Source organism: Haliotis rubra, unplaced genomic scaffold (assembly GCF_003918875.1).
Source record: "Haliotis rubra isolate DU_JTF1 unplaced genomic scaffold, ASM391887v1 Scf496, whole genome shotgun sequence".
Lineage (NCBI taxonomy): Eukaryota > Metazoa > Mollusca > Gastropoda > Lepetellida > Haliotidae > Haliotis > Haliotis rubra.
The window spans coordinates 320,748-346,262 of record NW_025767186.1 but is presented as its reverse complement, the minus strand read 5'-3'; the positions used below and the strand labels follow the sequence as shown (position 1 = coordinate 346,262).

The 25,515-nt window shown below is 42.3% G+C and overlaps 2 protein-coding genes and 1 long non-coding RNA gene across 4 annotated transcripts in view; 1 reads left to right on the top strand and 2 right to left on the bottom strand.

The window, feature by feature from the left end:
- Nucleotides 1-9,368: 9,368 nt before the first annotated feature.
- On the top strand, nucleotides 9,369-9,872 carry LOC124291557. Its single transcript, XR_006902239.1, has 3 exons — nucleotides 9,369-9,479; nucleotides 9,640-9,791; nucleotides 9,848-9,872. It is a non-coding gene; the product is annotated as an uncharacterized LOC124291557 (long non-coding RNA).
- A 3,627-nt stretch (nucleotides 9,873-13,499) lies between these two features.
- Nucleotides 13,500-14,091, bottom strand: LOC124291556. Of its 2 annotated transcripts, none has more exons than XM_046728571.1 (2): nucleotides 13,758-14,091; nucleotides 13,500-13,554 (listed from the first exon to the last, which is right to left on the bottom strand). In XM_046728571.1, exons 1-2 carry the CDS (start codon nucleotides 14,089-14,091, stop codon nucleotides 13,514-13,516), a joined length of 375 nt encoding a protein of 124 aa, XP_046584527.1. In that variant the 3' UTR covers nucleotides 13,500-13,513. The 2 variants fall into 2 exon arrangements, with proteins under 2 accessions (XP_046584527.1, XP_046584528.1); XM_046728572.1 differs by having other exon boundaries at nucleotides 13,500-13,560; nucleotides 13,764-14,091.
- A 3-nt stretch (nucleotides 14,092-14,094) lies between these two features.
- LOC124291554 overlaps nucleotides 14,095-25,515 on the bottom strand; it is a 124,820-nt gene continuing 113,399 nt past the window's right edge. Inside the window, exons 18-20 of the mRNA XM_046728570.1 lie at nucleotides 17,158-17,224; nucleotides 15,772-15,796; nucleotides 14,095-14,180 (exon numbers count right to left, since the gene is read on the bottom strand). Coding sequence (XP_046584526.1) covers nucleotides 14,146-14,180; nucleotides 15,772-15,796; nucleotides 17,158-17,224 — 127 coding nt within the window. The 3' untranslated portion in view covers nucleotides 14,095-14,145. The remainder of the gene's footprint in view (nucleotides 14,181-15,771; nucleotides 15,797-17,157; nucleotides 17,225-25,515) is intronic.

Here is a 25,515-nt window from a genome sequence, read left to right as displayed (position 1 = left end):
CAGAGAGCCAACTCGTCACCACAGTCCCAAATCATCACCACACCATTCAGTCCCAAATTATACTCTGTTTGATGATGCTATGTCTCTGTGCGATGATGCTAATGTATGTGTGATGATACCATGTCTCTTTGTGATGATGCTAATGTCTCTGTGTGATGATACCATGTCTCTGTGTGATGATACCATGTCTCTGTGTGATGATACCATGTCTCTGTGTGATGATACCATGTCTGTGTGATGATGCTATGTCTCTGTGTGATGATGCTAATGTCTCTGTGTGATGATACCATGTCTCTGTGTGATGATGCTATGTCTCTGTGTGATGATGCTAATGTCTCTGTGTGATGATACCATGTCTCAGTGTAATGATGCTATGTCTCTGTGTGATGATGCTATGTCTCTGTGTGATGATGCTATGTCTCTGTGTAATGATTCTATGTCTCTGTGTGATGATGATGCTATGTGATGATGCTATGTCTCTGTGTGATGATGCTATGTCTCATGTGTGATGATGTCTATGTCTCTGTGTGATGATGCTATGTCTCTGTGTGATGATGCTATGTCTCTGTGTGATGATGCTAATGTCTCTGTGTGATGATGATACCATGTCTCTGTGTGATGATGCCATGTGTGTGATGATGCTATTGTGTGATGATGCTATGTCTCTGTGTGATGATACCATGTCTCTGTGTGATGATGCCATGTCTCTGTGTGATGATGCCATGTCTCTGTGTGATGATACCATGTCTCTGTGTGATGATACCATGTCTCTGTGTGATGATACCATGTCTCTGTGTGATGATGCTATGTCTCTGTGTGATGATACCATGTCTCTGTGTGATGATGCTATGTCTCTGTGTGATGATGCCATGTCTCTGTGTGATGATGCTATGTCTCTGTGTGATGATGCTAATGTCTCTGTGTGATGATACCATGTCTCTGTGTGATGATGCTATGTCTCTGTGTGATGATGCTAATGTCTGTGTGATGATGTGTGATGATGCTATGTCTCTGTGTGATGATACCATGTCTCTGTGTGATGATGCTATGTCTCTGTGTGATGATGCTAATGTCTCTGTGTGATGATACCATGTCTCTGTGTGATGATGCTATGTCTCTGTGTGATGATGCTAATGTCTCTGTGTGATGATGCTATGTCTCTGTGTGATGATGCTATGTCTCTGTGTGATGATGCTATGTCTCTGTGTGATGATGCTATGTCTCTGTGTGATGATGCTATGTCTCTGTGTGATGATACCATGTCTCTGTGTGATGATGCTATGTCTCTGTGTGATGATGCTAATGTCTCTGTGTGATGATACCATGTCTCTGTGTGATGATGCCATGTCTCTGTGTGATGATACCTATGTCTCTGTGTGATGATACCATGTCTGTGTGATGATGATGTCTCTGTGTGATGATCTGTCTCTGTGATGATGCTATGTCTCTGTGTGATGATGCCATGTCTCTGTGTGATGATGCTATGTCTCTGTGTGATGATACCATGTCTCTGTGTGATGATACCATGTCTCTGTGTGATGATACTATGTCTCTGTGTGATGATACCATGTCTCTGTGTGATGATGCTATGTCTGTGTGATGATGCTAATGTCCTGATGCTGATGTCTCTGTGTGATGATGCTAATGTCTCTGTGTGATGATGCTATGTCTCTGATGTGATGTCTCTGTGTGATGATGCTATGTCTCTGTGTGATGATGCTAATGTCTCTGTGTGATGATGTCTGTGTGATGATGCTAATGTCTCTCTGTGTGTGATGATGCTATGTCTCTGTGTGATGATATGCTAATGTCTCTGTGTGATGATGCTATGTCTCTGTGTGATGATGCTATGTCTCTGATGCTAATGTCTCTGTGTGATGATGCTATGTCTCTGATGCTAATGTCTCTGTGTGATGATGCTATGTCCTCTGATGCTAATGTCTCTGTGTGATGATGCTATGTCTCTGTGTGATGATGCTCTACCATGTCTCTGTGTGATGATGCTAATGTCTCTGTGTGATGATGCTATGTCTCTGATGCTAATGTCTCTGTGTGATGATGCTATGTCTCTGTGTGATGATGATGCTGAATGTCTCTGTGTGATGATGCCATGTCTCTGATGCTAATGTCTCTGTGTGATGATGCTAATGTCTCTGATGCTAATGTCTCTGTGTGATGATGCTAATGTCTCTGATGCTAATGTCTCTGTGTGATGATGCTAATGTCTCTGTGTGATGATGCTATGTCTCTGTGTGATGATGCTATGTCCGTGTGATGATGCTAATGTCTCTGATGCTAATGTCTCTGTGTGATGATGCTATGTCTCTGTGTGATGATGCCATGTCTCTGTGTGTCTCTGTGTGATGATGCTATGTCTCTGTAATGATGATACCATGTCTCTGTGTGATGATGCTATGTCTCTGTGTGATGATGCTATGTCTCTGTGTGATGATGCTATGTCTCTGTTGATGATGTCTATGTGTCTGATGCTAATGTCTGTGTGATGATGCCATGTCTCTGTGTAATGATGCTATGTCTCTGTGTGATGATGCTAATGTCTCTGTGTGATGATGCTAATGTCTCTGTGTGATGATGCTATGTCTCTGTGTGATGATGCTATGTCTCTGTGTGATGATGCTATGTCTCTGTGTGATGATGCTATGTCTCTGTGTGATGATGCTAATGTCTCTGTGTGATGATGCTATGTCTCTGATGCTAATGTCTCTGTGTGATGATGCTAATGTCTCTGTGTGATGATGCTATGTCTCTGTGTGATGATGCTATGTCTCTGTGTGATGATGCTAATGTCTCTGTGTGATGATGCTATGTCTCTGTGTGATGATGATGCTATGTCTCTGTGTGATGATGCTATGTCTCTGATGTGATGATGTGTGATGATGCTATGTGTGATGATGCTAATGTCTCTGTGTGATGATGCTATGTCTCTGTGTGATGATGCTAATGTCTCTGTGTGATGATGCTATGTCTCTGATGCTAATGTCTCTGTGTGATGATGCTAATGTCTCTGATGCTAATGTCTCTGTGTAATGATGCTATGTCTCTGTGTGATGCTAATGTCTCTGTGTGATGATGCTATGTCTCTGTGTGATGATACTATGTCTGTGTGATGATGCTATGTCTCTGTGTGATGATACCATGTCTCTGTGTAATGATGCTATGTCTCTGATGCTAATATCTCTGTGTGATGATGCTATGGGTTAACAGGTTTCTGCACAATTGTCTAGCATCGAAAGATGATAAACTTGAAGGAGAATTATCACCAGATGAGATAAGAGACGCTGAACACCGAATTATCATGAATGTGCAGAAAGAATCTTTTCCAAAAGAACATTCATCATTGACATCCAGAAAGCCATTACCGTCAGGGTCGAAAATCTTAAACCTCCATCCTCAGGTGGATGACAATGGGCTCATGAGGTTGAAGGGACGCTTGGAATATGCTGAATACTTACCGCAAGATACTAAATTTCCAATCATTTTGCCAAAAAACAGCTGGGTGACAACGCTTATTATATCATGGTGAAGCATATCGCTGGAACAAACCAAATACTAGCTTCACTTTCAGCCAGGTACTGGATAATCTCTTGCAGAGAAGCGATTCGGGCATGGGAGTCGAAATGTTCACGGTGCCGTTTGAAAAAGGCAAAGCCAGTTCAACCGGTTATGGCGCCTTTGCCCAAGATGAGAATGGGAGGTTCACTTCGTGCCTTTACACAGACTGGAGTAGATTATGCCTGGCCATTCTTGACCATTCAAGGTAGAAGTAAACAACGACAGAAGCGTTACCTTTGTCTGTTTACATTCTTGTCTACTAGAGCCGTACATTTGGAAATGGCCTATGGCTTGGATACGGACTCTTTTCTGAATGCCTTTTTTCGAATGGTAAACAGAAGAGGTCTGCCTGAGCTGGTAGTATCTGATAATGGTACCAACTTTGTTGGTTCTGTCAAAGAATTGAAGGAGCTGTTCCTCCTCCTTGATGAGAGTGCAGTTAGACATTCACTTGCAAACAAGCGAATAAAATGGTGCTTCAATCCCCCTCATGCATCACGTTTCGGAGGGGGTGTTTGAAACCATGATAAAGGCTGCAAAGCGTGGCATCTTTGCTCTCCTCAGTGGTGGTGATGTCACAGATGAAGAGTTGATGACAGCTTTCACTGGAGCAGAGACTCTTATCAACTCTCGTCCCTTAACTTACCAGTCGGCTCATCCACATGACAGTACACCTCTCACGCCAAATCACTTTTTGCATGGACAGGTTGGCGGGGTGTTCGCACCTGACACAGTTGAGACAACAGATTTCAATCCACGCAAACGGTGGAGAAGAGTTCAAGAGTTGGTGCGTCACTTTTGGTGTCGGTGGATGAGGGAATGGTTACCAGGTCTCAACGCTAGACGAAAGTGGTTCTCTCCTCATAGGGATCTTCAAGTTGGAGATGTTGTTTTAGTAATATCTCCCGATATGCCTCGTGGAAACTGGCACCTTGGCAGAATACTGAAGATCTATCCAGGAAAAGATGGCCACGTTGGTGTGGTTGATATTAGGACTAAACAGACAGTACTGAAAAGACCAGCAAACAAAGTATGCCCACTAGAATGGACATCATCGATTGAAACAAATAGCTTTGGTTAGCTTTCAGGTAGGTTTTAGTCAATGATTGGCAATGAAACTGGCAGCCTTGAAATGAACAATGATTGACAGAGGTCAATCATGGAGGGGGGTATGGTCTGGAGACAAAACAGTTGGAACAGATCGCGTAAACGCACCATGCTTCGCGGCTCACCGAGAAGCATGACTTTTCACGTGCGGTCAGACCAACTGCTCTTGACCACGTGGGAAACGGTCGAATCGGGCAGTTGTTAGACTAAGGCCTAGTCTCTGAATATATATAATTTTGATAGTAATAAACAAGCCCATTTATATTGAAAAGGAGCCCTAGGGAGACCAGAGATTCAGAGACTAAGAACATCTGCATTGGGGCTACACGTGCTGGGGCCATTACCAATTATAAGTCACATCATACAACCATCAGATAACGCTATAAGTGAAAGGCATATTTATTGGCCCTCCTGTTAAGCCCTGTCCTATCTCCATGCTGTCATCACCTGAACCTGAGGAAATCTAGACTTGCTTTATTTAGATCTTTAGCACTGCAGAGAGGGCTTGGCAGTAGGGAGATTAATGTGGTTCAGGGACTGTGAGACAGACTAGGCAGTTGTGTACAGGTTATGCTTGGGTTAAGACGTAATTGAGTTTAGACGTCAGTTGAGTTCAGGTTTCCCTTGAGTTCGATTGTTTCTTGAGTTGGGTGACAGCTCGTCAAAATAGGATTTAGATAGACTGATATAAAGAATGTATTAGTGCATCGAAATAGATGTTCCATATAGCTAGCTGCTATAGAGCTAGATACTGTAGATAGTAGACTTACGCTGCTATAGAGCTAGATAGTGTAGATAATAGAATTTAAGGTATCACATTAAGTTTCTTGCCTCATTAGCATTTTTTTATAAGAGATTCACGTTTAGTTCCCCATTTGTGTTGTTTGAATTATTTCATCAGTTTATTCAGAGTCAGAGTTCCCAAAAGCATATTTCGATACTTTAATTTTAGTTAGTTTAGTTTTTTCACTGCGCAACAGCGCAATGCTAGGTCTCTGTGTGATGATACCTATGTCTCTGTGTGATGATACCATGTCTGTGTGATGATGCTATGATATGATGCTATGTCTCGGTGTGATGATACCATGTCTCTGTGTGATGATACTATGTCTCTGTGATGATGATGCGGTGTGATGATACCATGTCTCTGTGTGATGATGCTATGTCCTGTGATGTGCTGATGATGCTGATGATCTCATTGTGATGATGCTAATGTCTCTGTGTGATGATACCATGTCTCTGTGTGATAATACCATGTCTCTGAGTGATGATGCCATGTCTCTGTGTGATGATACCATGATGATACCATGTGTGTGATGATGCCATGTCTCTGTGTGATGATACCATGTCTCTGTGTGATAATGCCATGTCTCAGTGTGATGATGCTAGGTCTCGGTGTGATGATACCATGTCTCTGTGTGATGATACCATGTCTCTGTGTGATGATACCATGTCTCTGTGTGATGATGCTATGTCCGTGTGATGATGCTATGTCTGTGTGATGATACCATGTCTCATTGTGATGATGCTAATGTGTCTGTGTGATGATACCATGTCTCTGTGTGATAATGCCATGTCTCAGTGTGATGATGCTAGGTCTCGGTGTGATGATACCATGTCTCTGTGTGATGATGCTATGTCCGTGTGATGATGCTATGTCTGTGTGATGATACCATGTCTCTGTGTGATGATGCTGTCTCTGTGTGATGATGCTATGTCTCTGATGCTAATGTCTCTGTGTGATGCTATGTCCGTGTGATGATGCTATGTCTGTGTGATGATACCATGTCTCTGTGTGATGATGCTATGTCTCTGTGTGATGATGCTATGTCCGTGTGATGATGCTATGTCTCTGATGCTAATGTCTCTGTGTGATGCTATGTCCGTGTGATGATGCAATGTCTGTCAGTGATGATGCTATGTCTCTGTCTGATGATGTGTGATGATGCTCTGTCTGTGTGATGATACCATGGCTATGTGTGATGATGCTATGTCCGTGTGATGATGCTATGTCTCTGTGTGATGATGCTATGTCTCTGTGTGATGATGCTATGTCCGTGTGATGATGCTATGTCCGTGTGATGATGCTATGTCCGTGTGATGATGCTATGTCTCTGTGTGATGATGCTATGTCTCTGATGCTAATGTCTCTGTGTGATGCTATGTCCGTGTGATGATGCTATGTCTGTGTGTGATGATACCATGTCTCTGTGTGATGATGCTATGTCTGTGTGTGATGATGCTATGTCTCTGTGTGATGATGCTATGTCCGTGTGATGATGCTATGTCCGTGTGATGATGCTATGTCTGTGTGATGATTCTGTCTGTGTGATGATGCTATGTCTCTGATGCTAATGTCTCTGTGTGATGCTATGTCCGTGTGATGATGCTATGTCTGTGTGATGATTCTGTCTGTGTGATGATGCTATGTCACTGATGCTGTCTGTGTGATGATGCTATGTCTCGTTGATGACGCAATGTAATGTCTCGTTCTGATGATGGCTGTCGCTGTGATCTGTGCGTGATCACGCCCGATGTCTCGTCGATGATGAAAATGTCTAGGATGTTGCTAACCGTCAACAGAATGGCCTTAAAAACCGGATGACGCTAATGTCTCGACATGTCTCGCTTAATGTCTCGGGTCAACGCATCGGTGTCGTGATGACGCAATGTCTCGTTGTGATGATGCTGTCTCTGTGGGTGTCAGCCCGATCTGTCGATAAATGAAAAATAGGATGTTGCTAACCGTCAACAGAACAAAAAACCCGGAGCGTCGACATTGCGTGGTCAACATACCCTGACGGTGTTAATTAATGAAAGAGAATGTTTGCTTAGTGATTTGCAAGTGGCTATGGTTGTTGTGTTCGATTCATGAGTAAATGAATTAAGTTAATTATAGAGAATGTCTTTTTAACAATTTGTAAGACAATTAAGGTTGCAAACAGACTATTATTTTACGTTATGGGAGTGGAAAGATTACCATTTTGGAGTTTAACATGCAAAAAAATACCCGAAAGAAACAGAGAGCTTGTAAATTATTTTGGATATTGGGAGTAGAAGGATTATCGAAATGCTGTTGAAAACATTTATTTGGATTATGCTACTACCACCTGGGTAGAACGTCCATGGACTCTGCCAACTTGGAATCATTTTGAAAATGATGGACACAGAACTAACAATAATTTGGAAGGTTGGCACAACAAAATCAAACAAGTATGCCATGAAGACACATCCGAATGTGTTTGAGGTTGTGCGAATGCTGCAAAAAGAACAGTCAGCTACTGAACTTAAAATTCAGCAGATCCAAGGACAGCAGAGAGATCCCGTCCGCAGACGTCGCTACCGAATCATTGATGCTAGGATTCGATCCCTGAAGACCAAAACTTCTTGCCGACAGACTTACTGACTTGAACTACAGACCATGTGTCAAGAAGAAATATCTGGACTCATCTTTTATATATTTATTGCTTATACACCAACATAAATCACTTATTTCTATAAAACACACACAAATATATTGTGTGAGATTTATGAAATATATGTACAAATATGTTATATATCTAAATATGATACATACATGTTGTTATATTTACTAAATAAATATATTGTCTTCTATATATATCACTCTGTTTTTAATTGGTTTGTTAATTTCGAGAACACTGGGCGTGAAGTCACTCATGTAGAACATCATCTCCCTTCCCCGGACTGTCGACAAGTAATTTGGACGGATTATTTGTTGTTGTCGACATTCCGGGTAATAACCTCTCTGTGTGATGATGCTAATATTCTGTGTGATGATGCTAATATTCTGTGTGATGATGATACTCATACGAAGCCAATATAACAGTGACACATGTGACACAGTGACAAGTTAAATTAAATACTTTTATTTCAACAGTAACAGCTGCTGGAGTATACATATATAAATCCAGGCCAGTCACAAGAACATGTATGAGAACATAACACTTGACGACACGGACCTCTCTAGAGTACTTCCAACAGACAACAAACGGATCAATACAGTCAATGTATGCTTGTTCCTGGAATGGCTCCCAAGACAACACCTTTCAGATATTGTTCTTGTCATCAAGTTGTCCTTGCAAATGGTATTCTGTTATAAGCAAGCATAAACAATAAAATCCTGAAACATTATTAAGTCTTTTCCACTTGAATAAGACAAACCAGCATAAACAAGCGTGTGCCTCACTGTTTATCAAATTTCTTTTACTGAAGTATATGAAAAGTTTAATTGAGGATAAGAAAGGAAATGATTTACAGTTCTAGTTCCAATAATCATTTGATGAGTATAATAAGTGTATACAGCATGCTTCTCCCAAGAATTCATCCCAATACATTTTGTGACTTAAATGTTGGAAGTAAATAAACAAACACACAATAAATGTTTTCCATCCAGACAGTTAAACACCCACAAAGTATGACAGGTCCCCAGTTGAGGAGGAAACACCTACAAACATATAAGCAGTTTACCAACAAGCTGCCATATCCTATACATAGACATCATAAACAAACATCACATGTATGTGCTTATCAGATCTGTAATAAACCCTGTTTGAATTCACTTCCACATTGCATCAATGACTTTCATACAAGCTGCCACTTACCCTCATGGATCACAAAACTGTAATCGGAATAACTAGTGTGACAAGTCAAACAGTATCGCACAATGACACAACTGTAGGGAATAACCAGTGTGACAAGTCAAACAGTATCGCACAATGACACAGCTGTAGGGAATAACCAGTGTGATACGCTAAACAGTATCACACAATGACACAACTGTAGGGAATAACCAGTGTGATACGTCAAACAGTATCGCACAAGCACACAACTGTAGGGAATAACCAGTGTGACAAGTCAAACAGTATCTCACAAGCACACAACTGTAGGGAATAACCAGTGTGACAAGTCAAACAGTATCTCACAAGGACACAACTGTAGGGAATAACCAGTGAAATTTGTCAAACAGTATCGCACAATGACACAGCTGTAGGGAATAACCAGTGTGACAAGTCAAACAGTATCGCACAATGACACAACTGTAGGGAATAACCAGTGTGACAAGTCAAACAGTATCGCACAATGACACAACTGTAGGGAATAACCAATGTGACAAGTCAAACAGTATCGCACAATGACACAACTGTAGGGAATAACCAGTGAAATACGTCAAACAGTATCGCACAATGACACAACTGTAGGGAATAACCAGTGTGATACGTCAAACAGTATCGCACAATGACACAACTGTAGGGAATAACCAGTGTGACAAGTCAAACAGTATCTCACAAGGACACAACTGAAAGGAATAACCAGTGTGACAAGTCAAACAGTATCGCACAATGACACAACTGTAGGGAATAACCAGTGTGACAAGTCAAACAGTATCGCACAATGACACAACTGTAGGGAATAACCAGTGTGACAAGTCAAACAGTATCACAGAATGACACAACTGTAGGGAATAACCAGTGTGACAAGTCAAACAGTATCGCACAATGACACAACTGTAGGGAATAACTTCTGAGATATATTAATCAGTTCAAGTACATACAACTACAAAGAAAATTTAAAACAAACAGAAAACGATATTGCACAAATTAATGAGCAAAGTTGGTAACCACATTCCATAGTTAACTAAATAAGTAAAACAAAACTGAACATGATGTTGAATACATACACCTTAAAAGAACACTAAGTAACAAATGCAACTGTTCGAAGTGTAAACATATATAGTGGATATTGCAGAACAGACTGATTCATGTCAGTCTTTAAAATACAACAGCATTCCTACATAAACACTGTACAGCGCTAAATAATTCATACAAGAATAGCAGCCATAATGTACATATATAGTTCCAATGTATTGGTGGGAATGCTGGTCAACAAAAGAATTGACATCAATGTGGTAATTGCCAAAAGTGGCAACACTATATGGTAGAAGTGACTTCACTACACGGTCTCCTCATACACCAGATCTTTAGTCCACGGTCTCTATGTATGTACAATGTATATGTACATGTTTCATGGTTTAGTTTAACTTCTATCTTGATCTGTTGGGGCAACTTGCCATGCCCCTTCCATGTTCTAACATAGCACTGGTAAATTAATTCAATCACTTTATTTGTCATGACATATATATATGCATACAAAAATATAAGAACACATTTTTGAAACAACTTGGATTTGCAGATTTACCTATTGTAAGAAGTGAAAGTTTGTACCTGACATGTTAGAGCCTACTAGGACAGTGATTCTCTCCTTACTACGTTTGCCGGTGTGGCATTTCACACCTATAAAATTGTCACGTGACAACAGCATGCGCTGTGTAGTTAAACATGCCACTTCATTGCTGAATCTGTTAATCCTCACCTTTGATCTTTTGGTAGCATGTTTATGAGCATGACTTTTGATTGCGCGAATGAAGTTTTCAGTTGCAAGAACCAACTTTGACAGTTTGAGACAAAAGGGTACATTTGTACTTGTTAGGGCTTTTGGGGACCCTAAAATGAGTTCGACACAACCAGGAATTTGACACAATATTCTAGTTGGAGACATCAGGGCCAAAACAGTGATAAATAATCAGCCGAGACCGAGAGATGAGTTTGACACAACTAAGAATTTGTCTCAACCGAGTTAGCGACATTTATCATTATTATTATTATATATTATTACCAGGGTTCGACTGTATGTATTTTATACATTTTGTACTCCAAATTTGTTTTGCTCATGTCTTTAAAGTGTATACTGTGATCTAATTTGAAGCATTGGCACTTTGTGCTAGACTCAGATGTATAGTGCAATGGTATTTGTTCAGGGTTTTTTGTTGTCTTTTCTTATTCGTTCAGTGCGATGATTTCAGAAAGATATCTGGGAATCACCAATGAACTGGATACAAGTGAGAATTCAACCACAAGGTTCAACTGTACTTAACAAGACGTCTGGGACTCCCAAATGAACTGGAGACAAGTGAGAATTCAACCACAAGGTTCAACTGTACTTAACAAGAAGTCTGGGACTCCCAAATGAACTGGAGACAAGTGAGAATTCAACCACAAGGTTCAACTGTACTAAACAAGAAATCTAGAATCTAGAAATCTTGGTGATTGTTCTGTATACTTTTAATTGACAGAGATTCACTACAGGTGCCACATGAGTTTCCAGAAGATGTTCACAACCTATGTTTGTGTACAAGATCCCCTGTACCTCTCCCCTAAATTGTGGCATGGCATTCCAACAACAAACACCTTATGCTGGTTCAGGTTATTCATCTGGAAAACCTTGCAACAAGAATGTCTTCCGATGTTGTACAGCAGAAGCAACATCAACAAACTTGGAAACAAACATGTAGAGATCTTTTGAGTTTCGTTTAAAGTTGTATGAACAGTAATCCAGCTGTGTCACAAAATGTCAAACAAATGTCTGGGGAAGCCACTAAGTGATGCAGGTCACAGAGGTTTTAAAATTTGGTGAGTGAGCGAGTATGGTTTTACGCTGCTTATAGCAATATTCCAGCAATATCACAGAAGGAGGCACCAGAAATGGGCTTCACACATTGTACCCATAAAATGTGGTGAAACCCACAAGCACAGAGTATATCACACTGACACAAAGTATGTTATTATATAGGTAGTATGTTTCCTGTACCACGATTGGTCAAAAGACCGTCACATGATTGACTACAAAACACGATATTGACTTGAGTTTTCTGATAAATTACGATATTGACTTGGGTTACTAAAAATAGACAAGGAATCCCGTACGAAGGGGCTTCCCCTTCTTTTCAGCCAATCAGATCACTCGGATAGATGGCACAGTGTGTGCATTACAAGTTTATGTTAAAACCCGTTTCTCTTTCATTATATAATAAAACAATTATAGACTCTTGTAGAGGTCGATATCGGTTTTTATTGACCTGAGAAAAACAATATCGACCTCGCAAGCTCGGTCCATATTGTTTTACTCAGGTCAATAAAAAACGATATCGACCTCTACAAGAGTCTATAATTGTATAATATCACACTGACACAAAGTATAATATCACACTGACACAAAGTATAATATCACATTGATACAAAGTATGATATCACACTGACACAAAGTATGATATCACACTGACACAAAGTATGATATCACACTGACACAAAGTATAATATCACACTGACACAAAGTACCATATCACTCCAACACAAATTATGATATCACTCTGACAAAAAGTGTAATATCGCTCTGACACAAAGTATGATATCACATTGACCCCAAAAAAATTCAATCTGGTCATACATCCATGTGGTCATACATCCAAGTGGTCATTAGTGGTGTTCCGATTAATTGAAATAATCGAAGATTGGTCGCAGTGGCCAAACAACCAAGCAATCGATCACATTTTCTCATAATCGAACACAAACATTTTGGAACCACTGTTATAGAGTTTGAAATACTTGATGACGGAATATATCAAGGACATTGTCAGGGCCGGAATTCTTCGAAAACTCACTTCACTTTCTGAAAAGTCATGACTGAATATTTCTTGAAGAATCTGGGAAGTTTATGTTACTGAATCATTTTACAGTGGATGTGAAATTTGCAAATGTAATTTGTGCAGTTTCTAAATAAAACAAAAAAACAGAACCAAGTGTTTTTTCTGTATACTTATCTGCAACAACCTGAATAGGAAAATCTAAAAAATTAAGCTAACCTATTTTTTCGACGATTCGTCATTGGTATTGAACCAATCATCAATTGTGAGATTCCAACCAATTCCCATCACAAGTGGTCATACATCCAAGTGGTCATACATCCAAGTGGTCATACATCAGAAACATGTAGGCAGTGCTGACAGTGGACAATGACTATCTGTGGGTTGACTCTGTGGGTTGACTGTGGACAGTGACAATTTGTGGCAGACAGTAGACAGAGACAATTTGTGGCAGACAGTTGACAGTGGCAATCTGTGGCAGACAGTGGACAGTGGCAATCTGTGGCAGACAGTAGACAGAGACAATTTGTGGCAGACAGTTGACAGTGGCAATCTGTGGCAGACAGTGGACAATGACTATCTGTGGGTTGACTGTGGACAGAGACAATCTGTGGCAGACTGTGGACAGAGACAACCTGTGGCAGACTGTGGACAGTGGCAATCTGTGGCAGACTGTGGACAGTGGCAATCTGTGGCAGACTGTGGACAGAGACAATCTGTGGCAGACTGTGGACAGAGACAATCTGTGGCAGACTGTGGACAGTGGCAATCTGTGGCAGACTGTGGACAGAGACAATCTGTGGCAGACTGTGGACAGTGGCAATCTGTGGCAGACTGTGGACAGAGACAATCTGTGGCAGACTGTGGACAGTGGCAATCTGTGGCAGACTGTGGACAGTGGCAATATGTCGCATCTTGTTCCTCACATTTGATTACTCAGTTTTATATTCTGTGATGACTTCCTTCCATCACAAGAACCAGTGAGTTCTTTCAAAGCCTTGAGCTGAAACACAAGTATGTGTCCACGATGTAGCAACAGTACAGAATACACTGGCTGGTTGGGAGTTCCCAACACAAATCGGAGTTCCTTACACATGCAATCAACCAAGTCAGAGAGAACCCCTGATCCATTAAATCCCCTTTCATGACAAACATAGGTTGCTATAAAGCTTACTCAGAATCCTCACGCTCTTTAAGCTTTAGAACATGAGTGAGTGAGTTTGGTTTCGCGCCGCTTTTAGCAATATTCCAGCAATATCACGGCGGGGGACACCAGAAATGAGCTTCACACAATGTACCCATGTGGGGATTCGAACCCGGTCTCCGGCGTGACAAGCTAACGGTTTAACCACTAGGTTACCCCACCGTCCCTCTAGAACATGAGAGTACAGTGAGATACTATAGTAATGATGGACACTATCAGAAGGAAGGAACTGTGCTTCATTCATTCCTTTCAGACATTTTTGACATTTTTTCTCAAAGTTACATCTTCAATATCAATTGATTATCGATCAATATTTAGGAAACGACTATCGAACTCTGTGATCAATAACAATAGCCAGCCCCAGTACTAAATAATAAACCTTTCATTACATATTCATGACGACATGTCTGAGGCCTTGGGACGTTATTCACAATTTGTCTGCACATGAGGTGAGCACTATTTGGTTGTTTCTGAGTTTGTTGGGACATGATAATAATACACATCTTCTTAATGTTAATGGCACATAATGACAGGTTTTCATAAAAACACCTTTGGTTGATAGTAAATAATGCTTGTGGTGATAGGCTTGCTGAAAATCAAAGTCCAAATACCATACAGCCAGTTGTGGGAGCGCAACAGCTACCCCTGATGGCCAGCAATGTGCCCAGTTTTGCCTTGGTGTGGACAGCTTCCGAGGTTCAGAAGCCCGGAACTCTGACAGCGTGCTGTTCACACATGACGTCTGACAGGCCTTATCCCTATGCTGGAGTCCAGGAGAATGTTTGAGTGACACTTGTGTTTAACTTGAGCTGGAGTAAGTGTAATTGTATTGGGTGGCATCAAAACTCAAGGATGACTCCACTCATCATTGTTAATGGCAATTTGAATAGTATGTGCAACCCTGGCTACACTGTCAGGAGTCATGTTCTGGTCAGTGGTGGAACAGTGACGCAGCATGATACTGCTGTACTGGCATGGCGTTTCTAAAGACTCTTCCCCCATGCAACATAACTAGGGTGAGACAGAACCATGCCTACAACAGAACATGGCAGAACTCTAGCCCCATTCAGCCCACCTTGGGGTTTGCAGTGAATCCAAATGGTGGTCACGCTTGATACTGATGCCATTTATTGACTTGTTACACCATCCTGTTACCAAGTATGGGGTTTGTCAGTCAAGTTGTTATGATGAAAAAGATCAGAAAAGGACCAAATAATATCATGATATTTTCACTAACATTTCACAGCACTTTATATGAAGCACAGGTACCAGTAGTATATTTACATAGAGATTGATGCACTGACAAGGGTGTCCTCACACATGTAGCTCATTCACAATATTCCCCAAAATGACCTTAAATTTAGATGATGAAAATATTGACATATCTCACCTATACTGCATAGAATGACTTTGGTCTGGAAGAAAACATACATGTAGTGTTGAGGACAGGAGGAAGCTGACATAACTGCCAAGTTACTGAGTGACCTATTTCACTAGTTATACAAAATGATCTCAGATAGTAAGCCTATCTTGCATTGAAACATTTCATCTTACAGAATTCAAAGAGAGGAAACTAACTTCTGTTGCGGCAAAATCACTAAAATGAAGACTTCTTGCAACATGAATTATACACTACGACACCCAGGCACATTACTTAAATATTAGCAGCTACAAGATGCAAGTGTTTGAAAAATTTTACTACTTGAACATAAATTTAACATCACTACCATCAAGGTACAAGTGTTTGAAAGGTAAACCATTTGGACATAAATTCAACATAGCAGCTTTAAGGTTAGTGTTTGAAAGGTATTTCCATTTGGACATAAATTTAACATTAGGAGCTGCAAGATATTAGAGTTTGCACAGGAATGAATAAACATCATGGCAAGTCACTCATACATTTATAAATGGTTATTTTGAAGATTAAGGGATTTCCTGTGATTCGATGGGTTTGTCAGTTGATTACTAGATGCAATCATTTTTAACAAACTTCAAAGAGCGACGTTTACAAAGTATAAACCTCCTTTTAATGTTTACATCATTTTTAGCAGAACTACATTTCATTGGGATTCTCCAAGTGGAACAATATTCTCTTTTGTGTCGTCTGCTTACAACAACCATGAGGTTCTTCACTGTGTGATACTACATTAACATTTCTTTATCTACGTCTAAACACAACATAAAATAAATGAAAAACATATGACTATTGATATGACTATTCAAATTCTCCAAGCTGAAGAAGCTGTTGAGGTGGGAAACATGGCCATCCTGACAATGTACTGTGCCAGTCTCTGTTCACGTCAAACACTTCAGGCCTAAGTGGCACAATGTCACTGAGTATATTCAAGAATTGTAATTTCAAATTCAACTTGAAAAATCCAAGCCCAAATTAATCTGGCCTGTAGTTTCCATTTTGAATATTGTTCACACGCAAGTATTCATGCAGAAGTTTCCTGTTACTGGCTACTGAAGCTAACAATACTCCCACATGTCATTTCTGATGTTAAACTTAACAAATTCTTGTTGATAAATAACAAGCTGTTTATTCATTTATGGAATTAGAATGACTTTGTTTAGTGTAAATGTGAAGAATACACCTACCACTGGATTACTGCATTCCAATGTCCCCAGGAACGTAAAAACAAATTTAAACTTCGAAATATGGATTTATAAGAAAGCTCAGGCATTTACAGGAACTAACCTGTAAGGTTCAAAGTTTTCATACTCCTGTAAACACTATTATCTGAAATTCATGTGTTAACTTCCTGCCACTCACCTCCTCTGCTGACGGCGAGTGGAACACGTGGCACACAAACCTCTTGGCCAAGTTACACGTGGTCTCTCTGGAACACACAAAGCATATATCGTCCAGTTGGCAAATGCCACAATCAGACAATAATCGAGCTTACACCCTAGATTAATATATCTTACTTTTTCTAGTACCTACTTTTTGAGAACAAAGTCAAGCTTCTAACCCTTCTGTGATTGCTGTAAACATGCTACTGATAGTTCTCTGGTGGAGATGACTGTAGGCATGCTACTGATAGTTCTGTGGTGGAGATGACTGTAGGCATGCTACTGATAGTTCTGTGGTGGAGATGACTGTAGGCATGCTACTGATAGTTCTGTGGTGGAGATGACTGTAGGCATGCTACTGATAGTTCTGTGGGGGAGATGACTGTAGGCATGCTACTGATAGTTCTGTGGTGGAGATGACTGTAGGCATGCTACTGATAGTTCTATGGTGGAGATGACTGTAGGCATGCTACTGATAGTTCTATGGTGGAGATGACTGTAGGCATGCTACTGATAGTTCTATGGTGGAGATGACTGTAGGCATGCTACTGATAGTTCTATGGTGGAGATGACTGTAGGCATGCTACTGATAGTTCTATGGTGGAGATGACTGTAGGCATGCTACTGATAGTTCTATGGTGGAGATGACTGTAGGCATGCTACTGATAGTTCTGTGGTGGAGATGACTGTAGGCATGCTACTGATAGTTCTATGGTGGAGATGACTGTAGGCATGCTATGATAGTTCTGTGGTGGAGATGACTGTAGGCATGCTACTGATAGTTCTGTGGTGGAGATGACTGTAGGCATGCTACTGATAGTTCTATGGTGGAGATGACTGTAGGCATGCTACTGATAGTTCTATGGTGGAGATGACTGTAGGCATGCTACTGATAGTTCTGTGGTGGAGATGACTGTAGGCATGCTACTGATAGTTCTATGGTGGAGATGACTGTAGGCATGCTACTGATAGTTCTATGGTGGAGATGACTGTAGGCATGCTACTGATAGTTCTGTGGTGGAGATGACTGTAGGCATGCTACTGATAGTTCTATGGGGAGATGACTGTAGGCATGCTACTGATAGTTCTATGGTGGAGATGACTGTAGGCATGCTACTGATAGTTCTGTGGTGGAGATGACTGTAGGCATGCTACTGATAGTTCTGTGGGGAGATGACTGTAGGCATGCTACTGATAGTTCTATGGTGGAGATGACTGTAGGCATGCTACTGATAGTTCTATGGTGGAGATGACTGTAGGCATGCTACTGATAGTTCTATGGTGGAGATGACTGTAGGCATGCTACTGATAGTTCTGTGGTGGAGATGACTGTAGGCATGCTACTGATAGTTCTGTGGTGGAGATGACTGTAGGCATGCTACTGATAGTTCTGTGGTGGAGATGACTGTAGGCATGCTACTGATAGTTCTATGGTGGAGATGACTGTAGGCATGCTACTGATAGTTCTGTGGTGGAGATGACTGTAGGCATGCTACTGATAGTTCTGTGGTGGAGATGACTGTAGGCATGCTACTGATAGTTCTGTGGTGGAGATGACTGTAGGCATGCTACTGATAGTTCTGTGGTGGGAGATGACTGTAGGCATGCTACTGATAGTTCTGTGGTGGAGATGACTGTAGGCATGCTACCGATAGTTCTGTGGTGGAGATGACTGTAGGCATGCTACTGATAGTTCTATGGTGGAGATGACTGTAGGCATGCTACTGATAGTTCTATGGTGGAGATGACTGTAGGCATGCTACTGATAGTTCTGTGGTGGAGATGACTGTAGGCATGCTACTGATAGTTCTGTGGTGGAGATGACTGTAGGCATGCTACTGATAGTTCTATGGTGGAGATGACTGTAGGCATGCTACTGATAGTTCTGTGGTGGAGATGACTGTAGGCATGCTACCGATAGTTCTGTGGTGGAGATGACTGTAGGCATGCTACTGATAGTTCTATGGTGGAGATGACTGTAGGCATGCTACCGATAGTTCTATGGTGGAGATGACTGTAGGCATGCTACTGATAGTTCTGTGGTGTGGAGATGACTGTAGGCATGCTACTGATAGTTCTGTGGTGGAGATGACTGTAGGCATGCTACTGATAGTTCTATGGTGGAGATGACTGTAGGCATGCTACTGATAGTTCTGTGGTGGAGATGACTGTAAACATGCTACTGATAGTTCTATGGTGGAGATGACTGTAGGCATACTACTGATAGTTCTGTGGTGGAGATGACTGTAGGCATGCTACTGATAGTTCTATGGTGGAGATGACTGTAAACATGCTACTGATAGTTCTATGGTGGAGATGACTGTAGGCATGCTACTGATAGTTCTGTGGTGGAGATGACTGTAGGCATGCTACTGATAGTTCTATGGTGGAGATGACTGTAGGCATGCTACTGATAGTTCTATGGTGGAGATGACTGTAGGCATGCTACTGATAGTTCTGTGGTGGAGATGACTGTAGGCATGCTACTGATAGTTCTGTGGTGGAGATGACTGTAGGCATGCTACTGATAGTTCTATGGTGGAGATGACTGTAGGCATGCTACTGATAGTTCTATGGTGGAGATGACTGTAGGCATGCTACTGATAGTTCTGTGGTGGAGATGACTGTAGGCATGCTACTGATAGTTCTGTGGTGGAGATGACTGTAGGCATGCTACTGATAGTTCTGTGGTGGAGATGACTGTAGGCATGCTACTGATAGTTCTATGGTGGAGATGACTGTAGGCATGCTACTGATAGTTCTGTGGTGGAGATGACTGTAGGCATGCTACCGATAGTTCTATGGTGGAGATGACTGTAGGCATGCTACCACTGATAGTTCTATGGTGGAGATGACTGTAGGCATGCTACTGATAGTTCTGTGGTGGAGATGACTGTAGGCATGCTACTGATAGTTCTGTGGTGGGAGATGACTGTAGGCATGCTACTGATAGTTCTATGGTGGAGATGACTGTAGGCATGCTACTGATAGTTCTATGGTGGAGATGACTGTAGGCATGCTACTGATAGTTCTATGGTGGAGATGACTGTAGGCATGCTACTGATAGTTCTGTGGTGGAGATGACTGTAGGCATGATAGTTCTATGGTGGAGATGTCTGTAGGCATGCTACCAATAGTTCTATGGTGGAGATGACTGTAGGCATGCTACTGATAGTTCTGTGGTGGAGATGACTGTAGGCATGCTACTGATAGTTCTGTGGTGGAGATGACTGTAGGCATGCTACTGATAGTTCTATGGTGGAGATGACTGTAGGCATGCTACTGATAGTTCTGTGGTGGAGATGACTGTAAACATGCTGCTGATAGTTCTATGGTGGAGATGACTGTAGGCATGCTACTGATAGTTCTGTGGTGGAGATGACTGTAGGCATGCTACTGATAGTTCTATGGTGGAGATGACTGTAAACATGCTACTGATAGTTCTATGGTGGAGATGACTGTAGGCATGCTACTGATAGTTCTATGGTGGAGATGACTGTAGGCATGCTACTGATAGTTCTGTGGTGGAGATGACTGTAAACATGCTACTGATAGTTCTGTCGTGGAGATGACTGTAGGCATGCTACTGAGTTTTCTGACTGACTGAGTTTTGGTTTTACGCGGCTTTTAGCAATATTCCAGCAACATCACGGCAGGGGACACCAGAAATGGGCTTCACACATTGTGCCCATGTGGGATTAGCCCAGTGAGCCAACGCTTTAACCACTAGGCTACCCCACCGCCCCAGGCATGCTACTGATAGTTCTATGGTGGAGATGACTGTAAACATGCTACTGATAGTTCTATGGTGGAGATGACTGTAGGCATGCTACTGATAGTTCTGTGGTGGAGATGACTGTAGGCATGCTACTATGGTGATGATAGCATGCTACTGATAGGTGGAGATGACTGTAGGCATGCTACTGATAGTTCTGTGGTGGAGATGACTGTAGGCATGCTACTGATAGTTCTGTGGTGGAGATGACTGTAGGCATGCTACTGATAGTTCTATGGTGGAGATGACTGTAGGCATGCTACTGATAGTTCTATGGTGGAGATGACTGTAGGCATGCTACTGATAGTTCTGTGGTGGAGATGACTGTAGGCATGCTACTGATAGTTCTGTGGTGGAGATGACTGTAGGCATGCTACTGATAGTTCTGTGGTGGGAGATGACTGTAGGCATGCTACTGATAGTTCTATGGTGGAGATGACTGTAGGCATGCTACTGATAGTTCTGTGGTGGAGATGACTGTAGGCATGCTACTGATAGTTCTGTGGTGGAGATGACTGTAGGCATGCTACTGATAGTTCTATGGTGGAGATGACTGTAGATGACTGATAGTTCTGTGTGGAGATGGCATGCTACTGATAGTTCTGTGGTGGAGATGACTGTAAACATGCTACTGATAGTTCTATGGTGGAGATGACTGTAGGCATGCTACTGATAGTTCTGTGGTGGAGATGACTGTAGGCATGCTACTGATAGTTCTGTGGTGGAGATGACTGTAGGCATGCTACTGATAGTTCTATGGTGGAGATGACTGTAGGCATGCTACTGATAGTTCTGTGGTGGAGATGACTGTAGGCATGCTACTGATAGTTCTATGGTGGAGATGACTGTAGGCATGCTACTGATAGTTCTATGGTGGAGATGACTGTAGGCATGCTACTGATAGTTCTGTGGTGGAGATGACTGTAGGCATGCTACTGATAGTTCTATGGTGGAGATGACTGTAGGCATGCTACTGATAGTTCTATGGTGGAGATGACTGTAGGCATGCTACTGATAGTTCTGTGGTGGAGATGACTGTAGGCATGCTACTGATAGTTCTGTGGTGGAGATGACTGTAGGCATGCTACTGATAGTTCTATGGTGGAGATGACTGTAGGCATGCTACTGATAGTTCTATGGTGGAGATGACTGTAGGCATGCTACTGATAGTTCTATGGTGGAGATGACTGTAGGCATGCTACCGATAGTTCTGTGGTGGAGATGACTGTAGGCATGCTACTGATAGTTCTGTGGTGGAGATGACTGTAGGCATGCTACTGATAGTTCTGTGGTGGAGATGACTGTAGGCATGCTACTGATAGTTCTATGGTGGAGATGACTGTAGGCATGCTACTGATAGTTCTGTGGTGGAGATGACTGTAGGCATGCTACTGATAGTTCTGTGGTGGAGATGACTGTAAACATGCTACTGATAGTTCTATGGTGGAGATGACTGTAGGCATGCTACTGATAGTTCTGTGGTGGAGATGACTGTAGGCATGCTACTATGGTGGAGATGATAGTTCTATGGTGGAGATGACTGTAGGCATGCTACTGATAGTTCTATGGTGGAGATGACTGTAGGCATGCTACTGATAGTTCTGTGGTGGAGATGACTGTAGGCATGCTACTGATAGTTCTATGGTGGAGATGACTGTAGGCATGCTACTGATAGTTCTATGGTGGAGATGACTGTAGGCATGCTACTGATAGTTCTGTGGTGGAGATGACTGTAGGCATGCTACTGATAGTTCTATGGTGGAGATGACTGTAGGCATGCTACTGATAGTTCTATGGTGGAGATGACTGTAGGCATGCTACTGATAGTTCTGTGGTGGAGATGACTGTAGGCATGCTACTGATAGTTCTGTGGTGGAGATGACTGTAGGCATGCTACTGATAGTTCTATGGTGGAGATGACTGTAGGCATGCTACTGATAGTTCTATGGTGGAGATGACTGTAGGCATGCTACTGATAGTTCTGTGGTGGAGATGACTGTAGGCATGCTACTGATAGTTCTGTGGTGGAGATGACTGTAGGCATGCTACTGATAGTTCTATGGTGGAGATGACTGTAGGCATGCTACTGATAGTTCTATGGTGGAGATGACTGTAGGCATGCTACTGATAGTTCTGTGGTGGAGATGACTGTAGGCATGCTACTGATAGTTCTGTGGTGGAGATGACTGTAGGCATGCTACTGATAGTTCTATGGTGGAGATGACTGTAGGCATGCTACTGATAGTTCTATGGTGGAGATGACTGTAGGCATGCTACTGATAGTTCTATGGTGGAGATGACTGTAGGCATGCTACTGATAGTTCTGTGGTGGAGATGACTGTAGGCATGCTACTGATAGTTCTGTGGTGGAGATGACTGTAGGCATGCTACTGATAGTTCTATGGTGGAGATGACTGTAGGCATGCTACTGATAGTTCTATGGTGGAGATGACTGTAGGCATGCTACTGATAGTTCTATGGTGGAGATGACTGTAGGCATGCTACTGATAGTTCTATGGTGGAGATGACTGTAGGCATGCTACTGATAGTTCTGTGGTGGAGATGACTGTAGGCATGCTACCGATAGTTCTATGGTGGAGATGACTGTAGGCATGCTACTGATAGTTCTATGGTGGAGATGACTGTAGGCATGCTACTGATAGTTCTATGGTGGAGATGACTGTAGGCATGCTACTGATAGTTCTGTGGTGGAGATGACTGTAGGCATGCTACTGATAGTTCTGTGGTGGGGAGATGACTGTAGGCATGCTACTGATAGTTCTATGGTGGAGATGACTGTAGGCATGCTACTGATAGTTCTATGGTGGAGATGACTGTAGGCATGCTACTGATAGTTCTATGGTGGAGATGACTGTAGGCATGCTACTGATAGTTCTGTGGTGGAGATGACTGTAAACATGCTACCGATAGTTCTGTGGTGGAGATGACTGTAGGCATGCTACTGATAGTTCTGTGGTGGAGATGACTGTAGGCATGCTACTGATAGTCTCTATGGTCATGCTACCGATAGTTCCATGGTGGAGATGACTGTAGGCATGCTACCGATAGTTCCATGGTGGAGAGATGACTGTATGGCGGAGATGACCGTAGGCATGCTACCGATAGTCTCTGGTGGTGGAGATGACCGGGATGGTGGGTATATATGACCGTAGGCATGCCACTGATAGTTCCATGGTGGAGATGACTGTAGGCATGCTACTGATAGTTCTGTGGTGGAGATGACCTGTAGGCATGCCACCGATAGTTCTGTGGTGGAGATGACTGTAGGCATGCTACTGATAGTCCCATGGTGGAGATGACTGTAGGCATGCTACTGATAGTTCTGGTGGTGGAGATGACTGTAGGCATGCTACTGATAGTTCTATGGTGGAGATGACTGTAGGCATGCTACTGATAGTTCTATGGTGGAGATGACTGTAGGCATGCTACTGATAGTTCTATGGTGGAGATGACTGTAGGCATGCTACTGATAGTTCTGTGGTGGAGATGACTGTAGGCATGCTACTGATAGTTCTGTGGTGGAGATGACTGCAGGCATGCTACTGATAGTTCTATGGTGGAGATGACTGCAGGCATGCTACTGATAGTTCTATGGTGGAGATGACTGTAGGCATGCTACTGATAGTTCTATGGTGGAGATGACTGTAGGCATGCTACTGATAGTTCTGTGGTGGAGATGACTGTAGGCATGCTACTGATAGTTCTGTGGTGGAGATGACTGTAGGCATGCTACTGATAGTTCTATGGTGGAGATGGTAGGCATGCTACCGATAGTTCTGTGGTGGAGATGACTGCAGGCATGCTACCGATAGTTCTATGGTGGAGATGACTGTAGGCATGCTACTGATAGTTCTGTGGTGGAGATGACTGTAGGCATGCTACTGATAGTTCTGTGGTGGAGATGACTGTAGGCATGCTACTGATAGTTCTATGGTGGAGATGACTGTAGGCATGCTACTGATAGTTCTATGGTGGAGATGACTGTAGGCATGCTACCGATAGTTCTGGGAGATGATGGAGATGAGTTCTGTGGTGGAGATGACTGTAGGCATGCTACTGATAGTTCTGTGGTGGAGATGACTGTAGGCATGCTACTGATAGTTCTGTGGTGGAGATGACTGTAGGCATGCTACTGATAGTTCTATGGTGGAGATGACTGTAGGCATGCTACTGATAGTTCTGTGGTGGAGATGACTGTAGCATGACTGATAGTTCTATGGTGGAGATGACTGTAGGCATGCTACTGATAGTTCTATGGTGGAGATGACTGTAGGCATGCTACCGATAGTTCTGTGGTGGAGATGACTGTAGGCATGCTATGATAGTTCTGTGGTGGAGATGACTGTAGGCATGCTACTGATAGTTCTATGGTGGAGATGACTGTAGGCATGCTACTGATAGTTCTGTGGTGGAGATGACTGTAGGCATGCTACTGATAGTTCTATGGTGGAGATGACTGTAGGCATGCTACTGATAGTTCTGTGGTGGAGATGACTGTAGGCATGCTACCGATAGTTCTGTGGTGGAGATGACTGTAGGCAT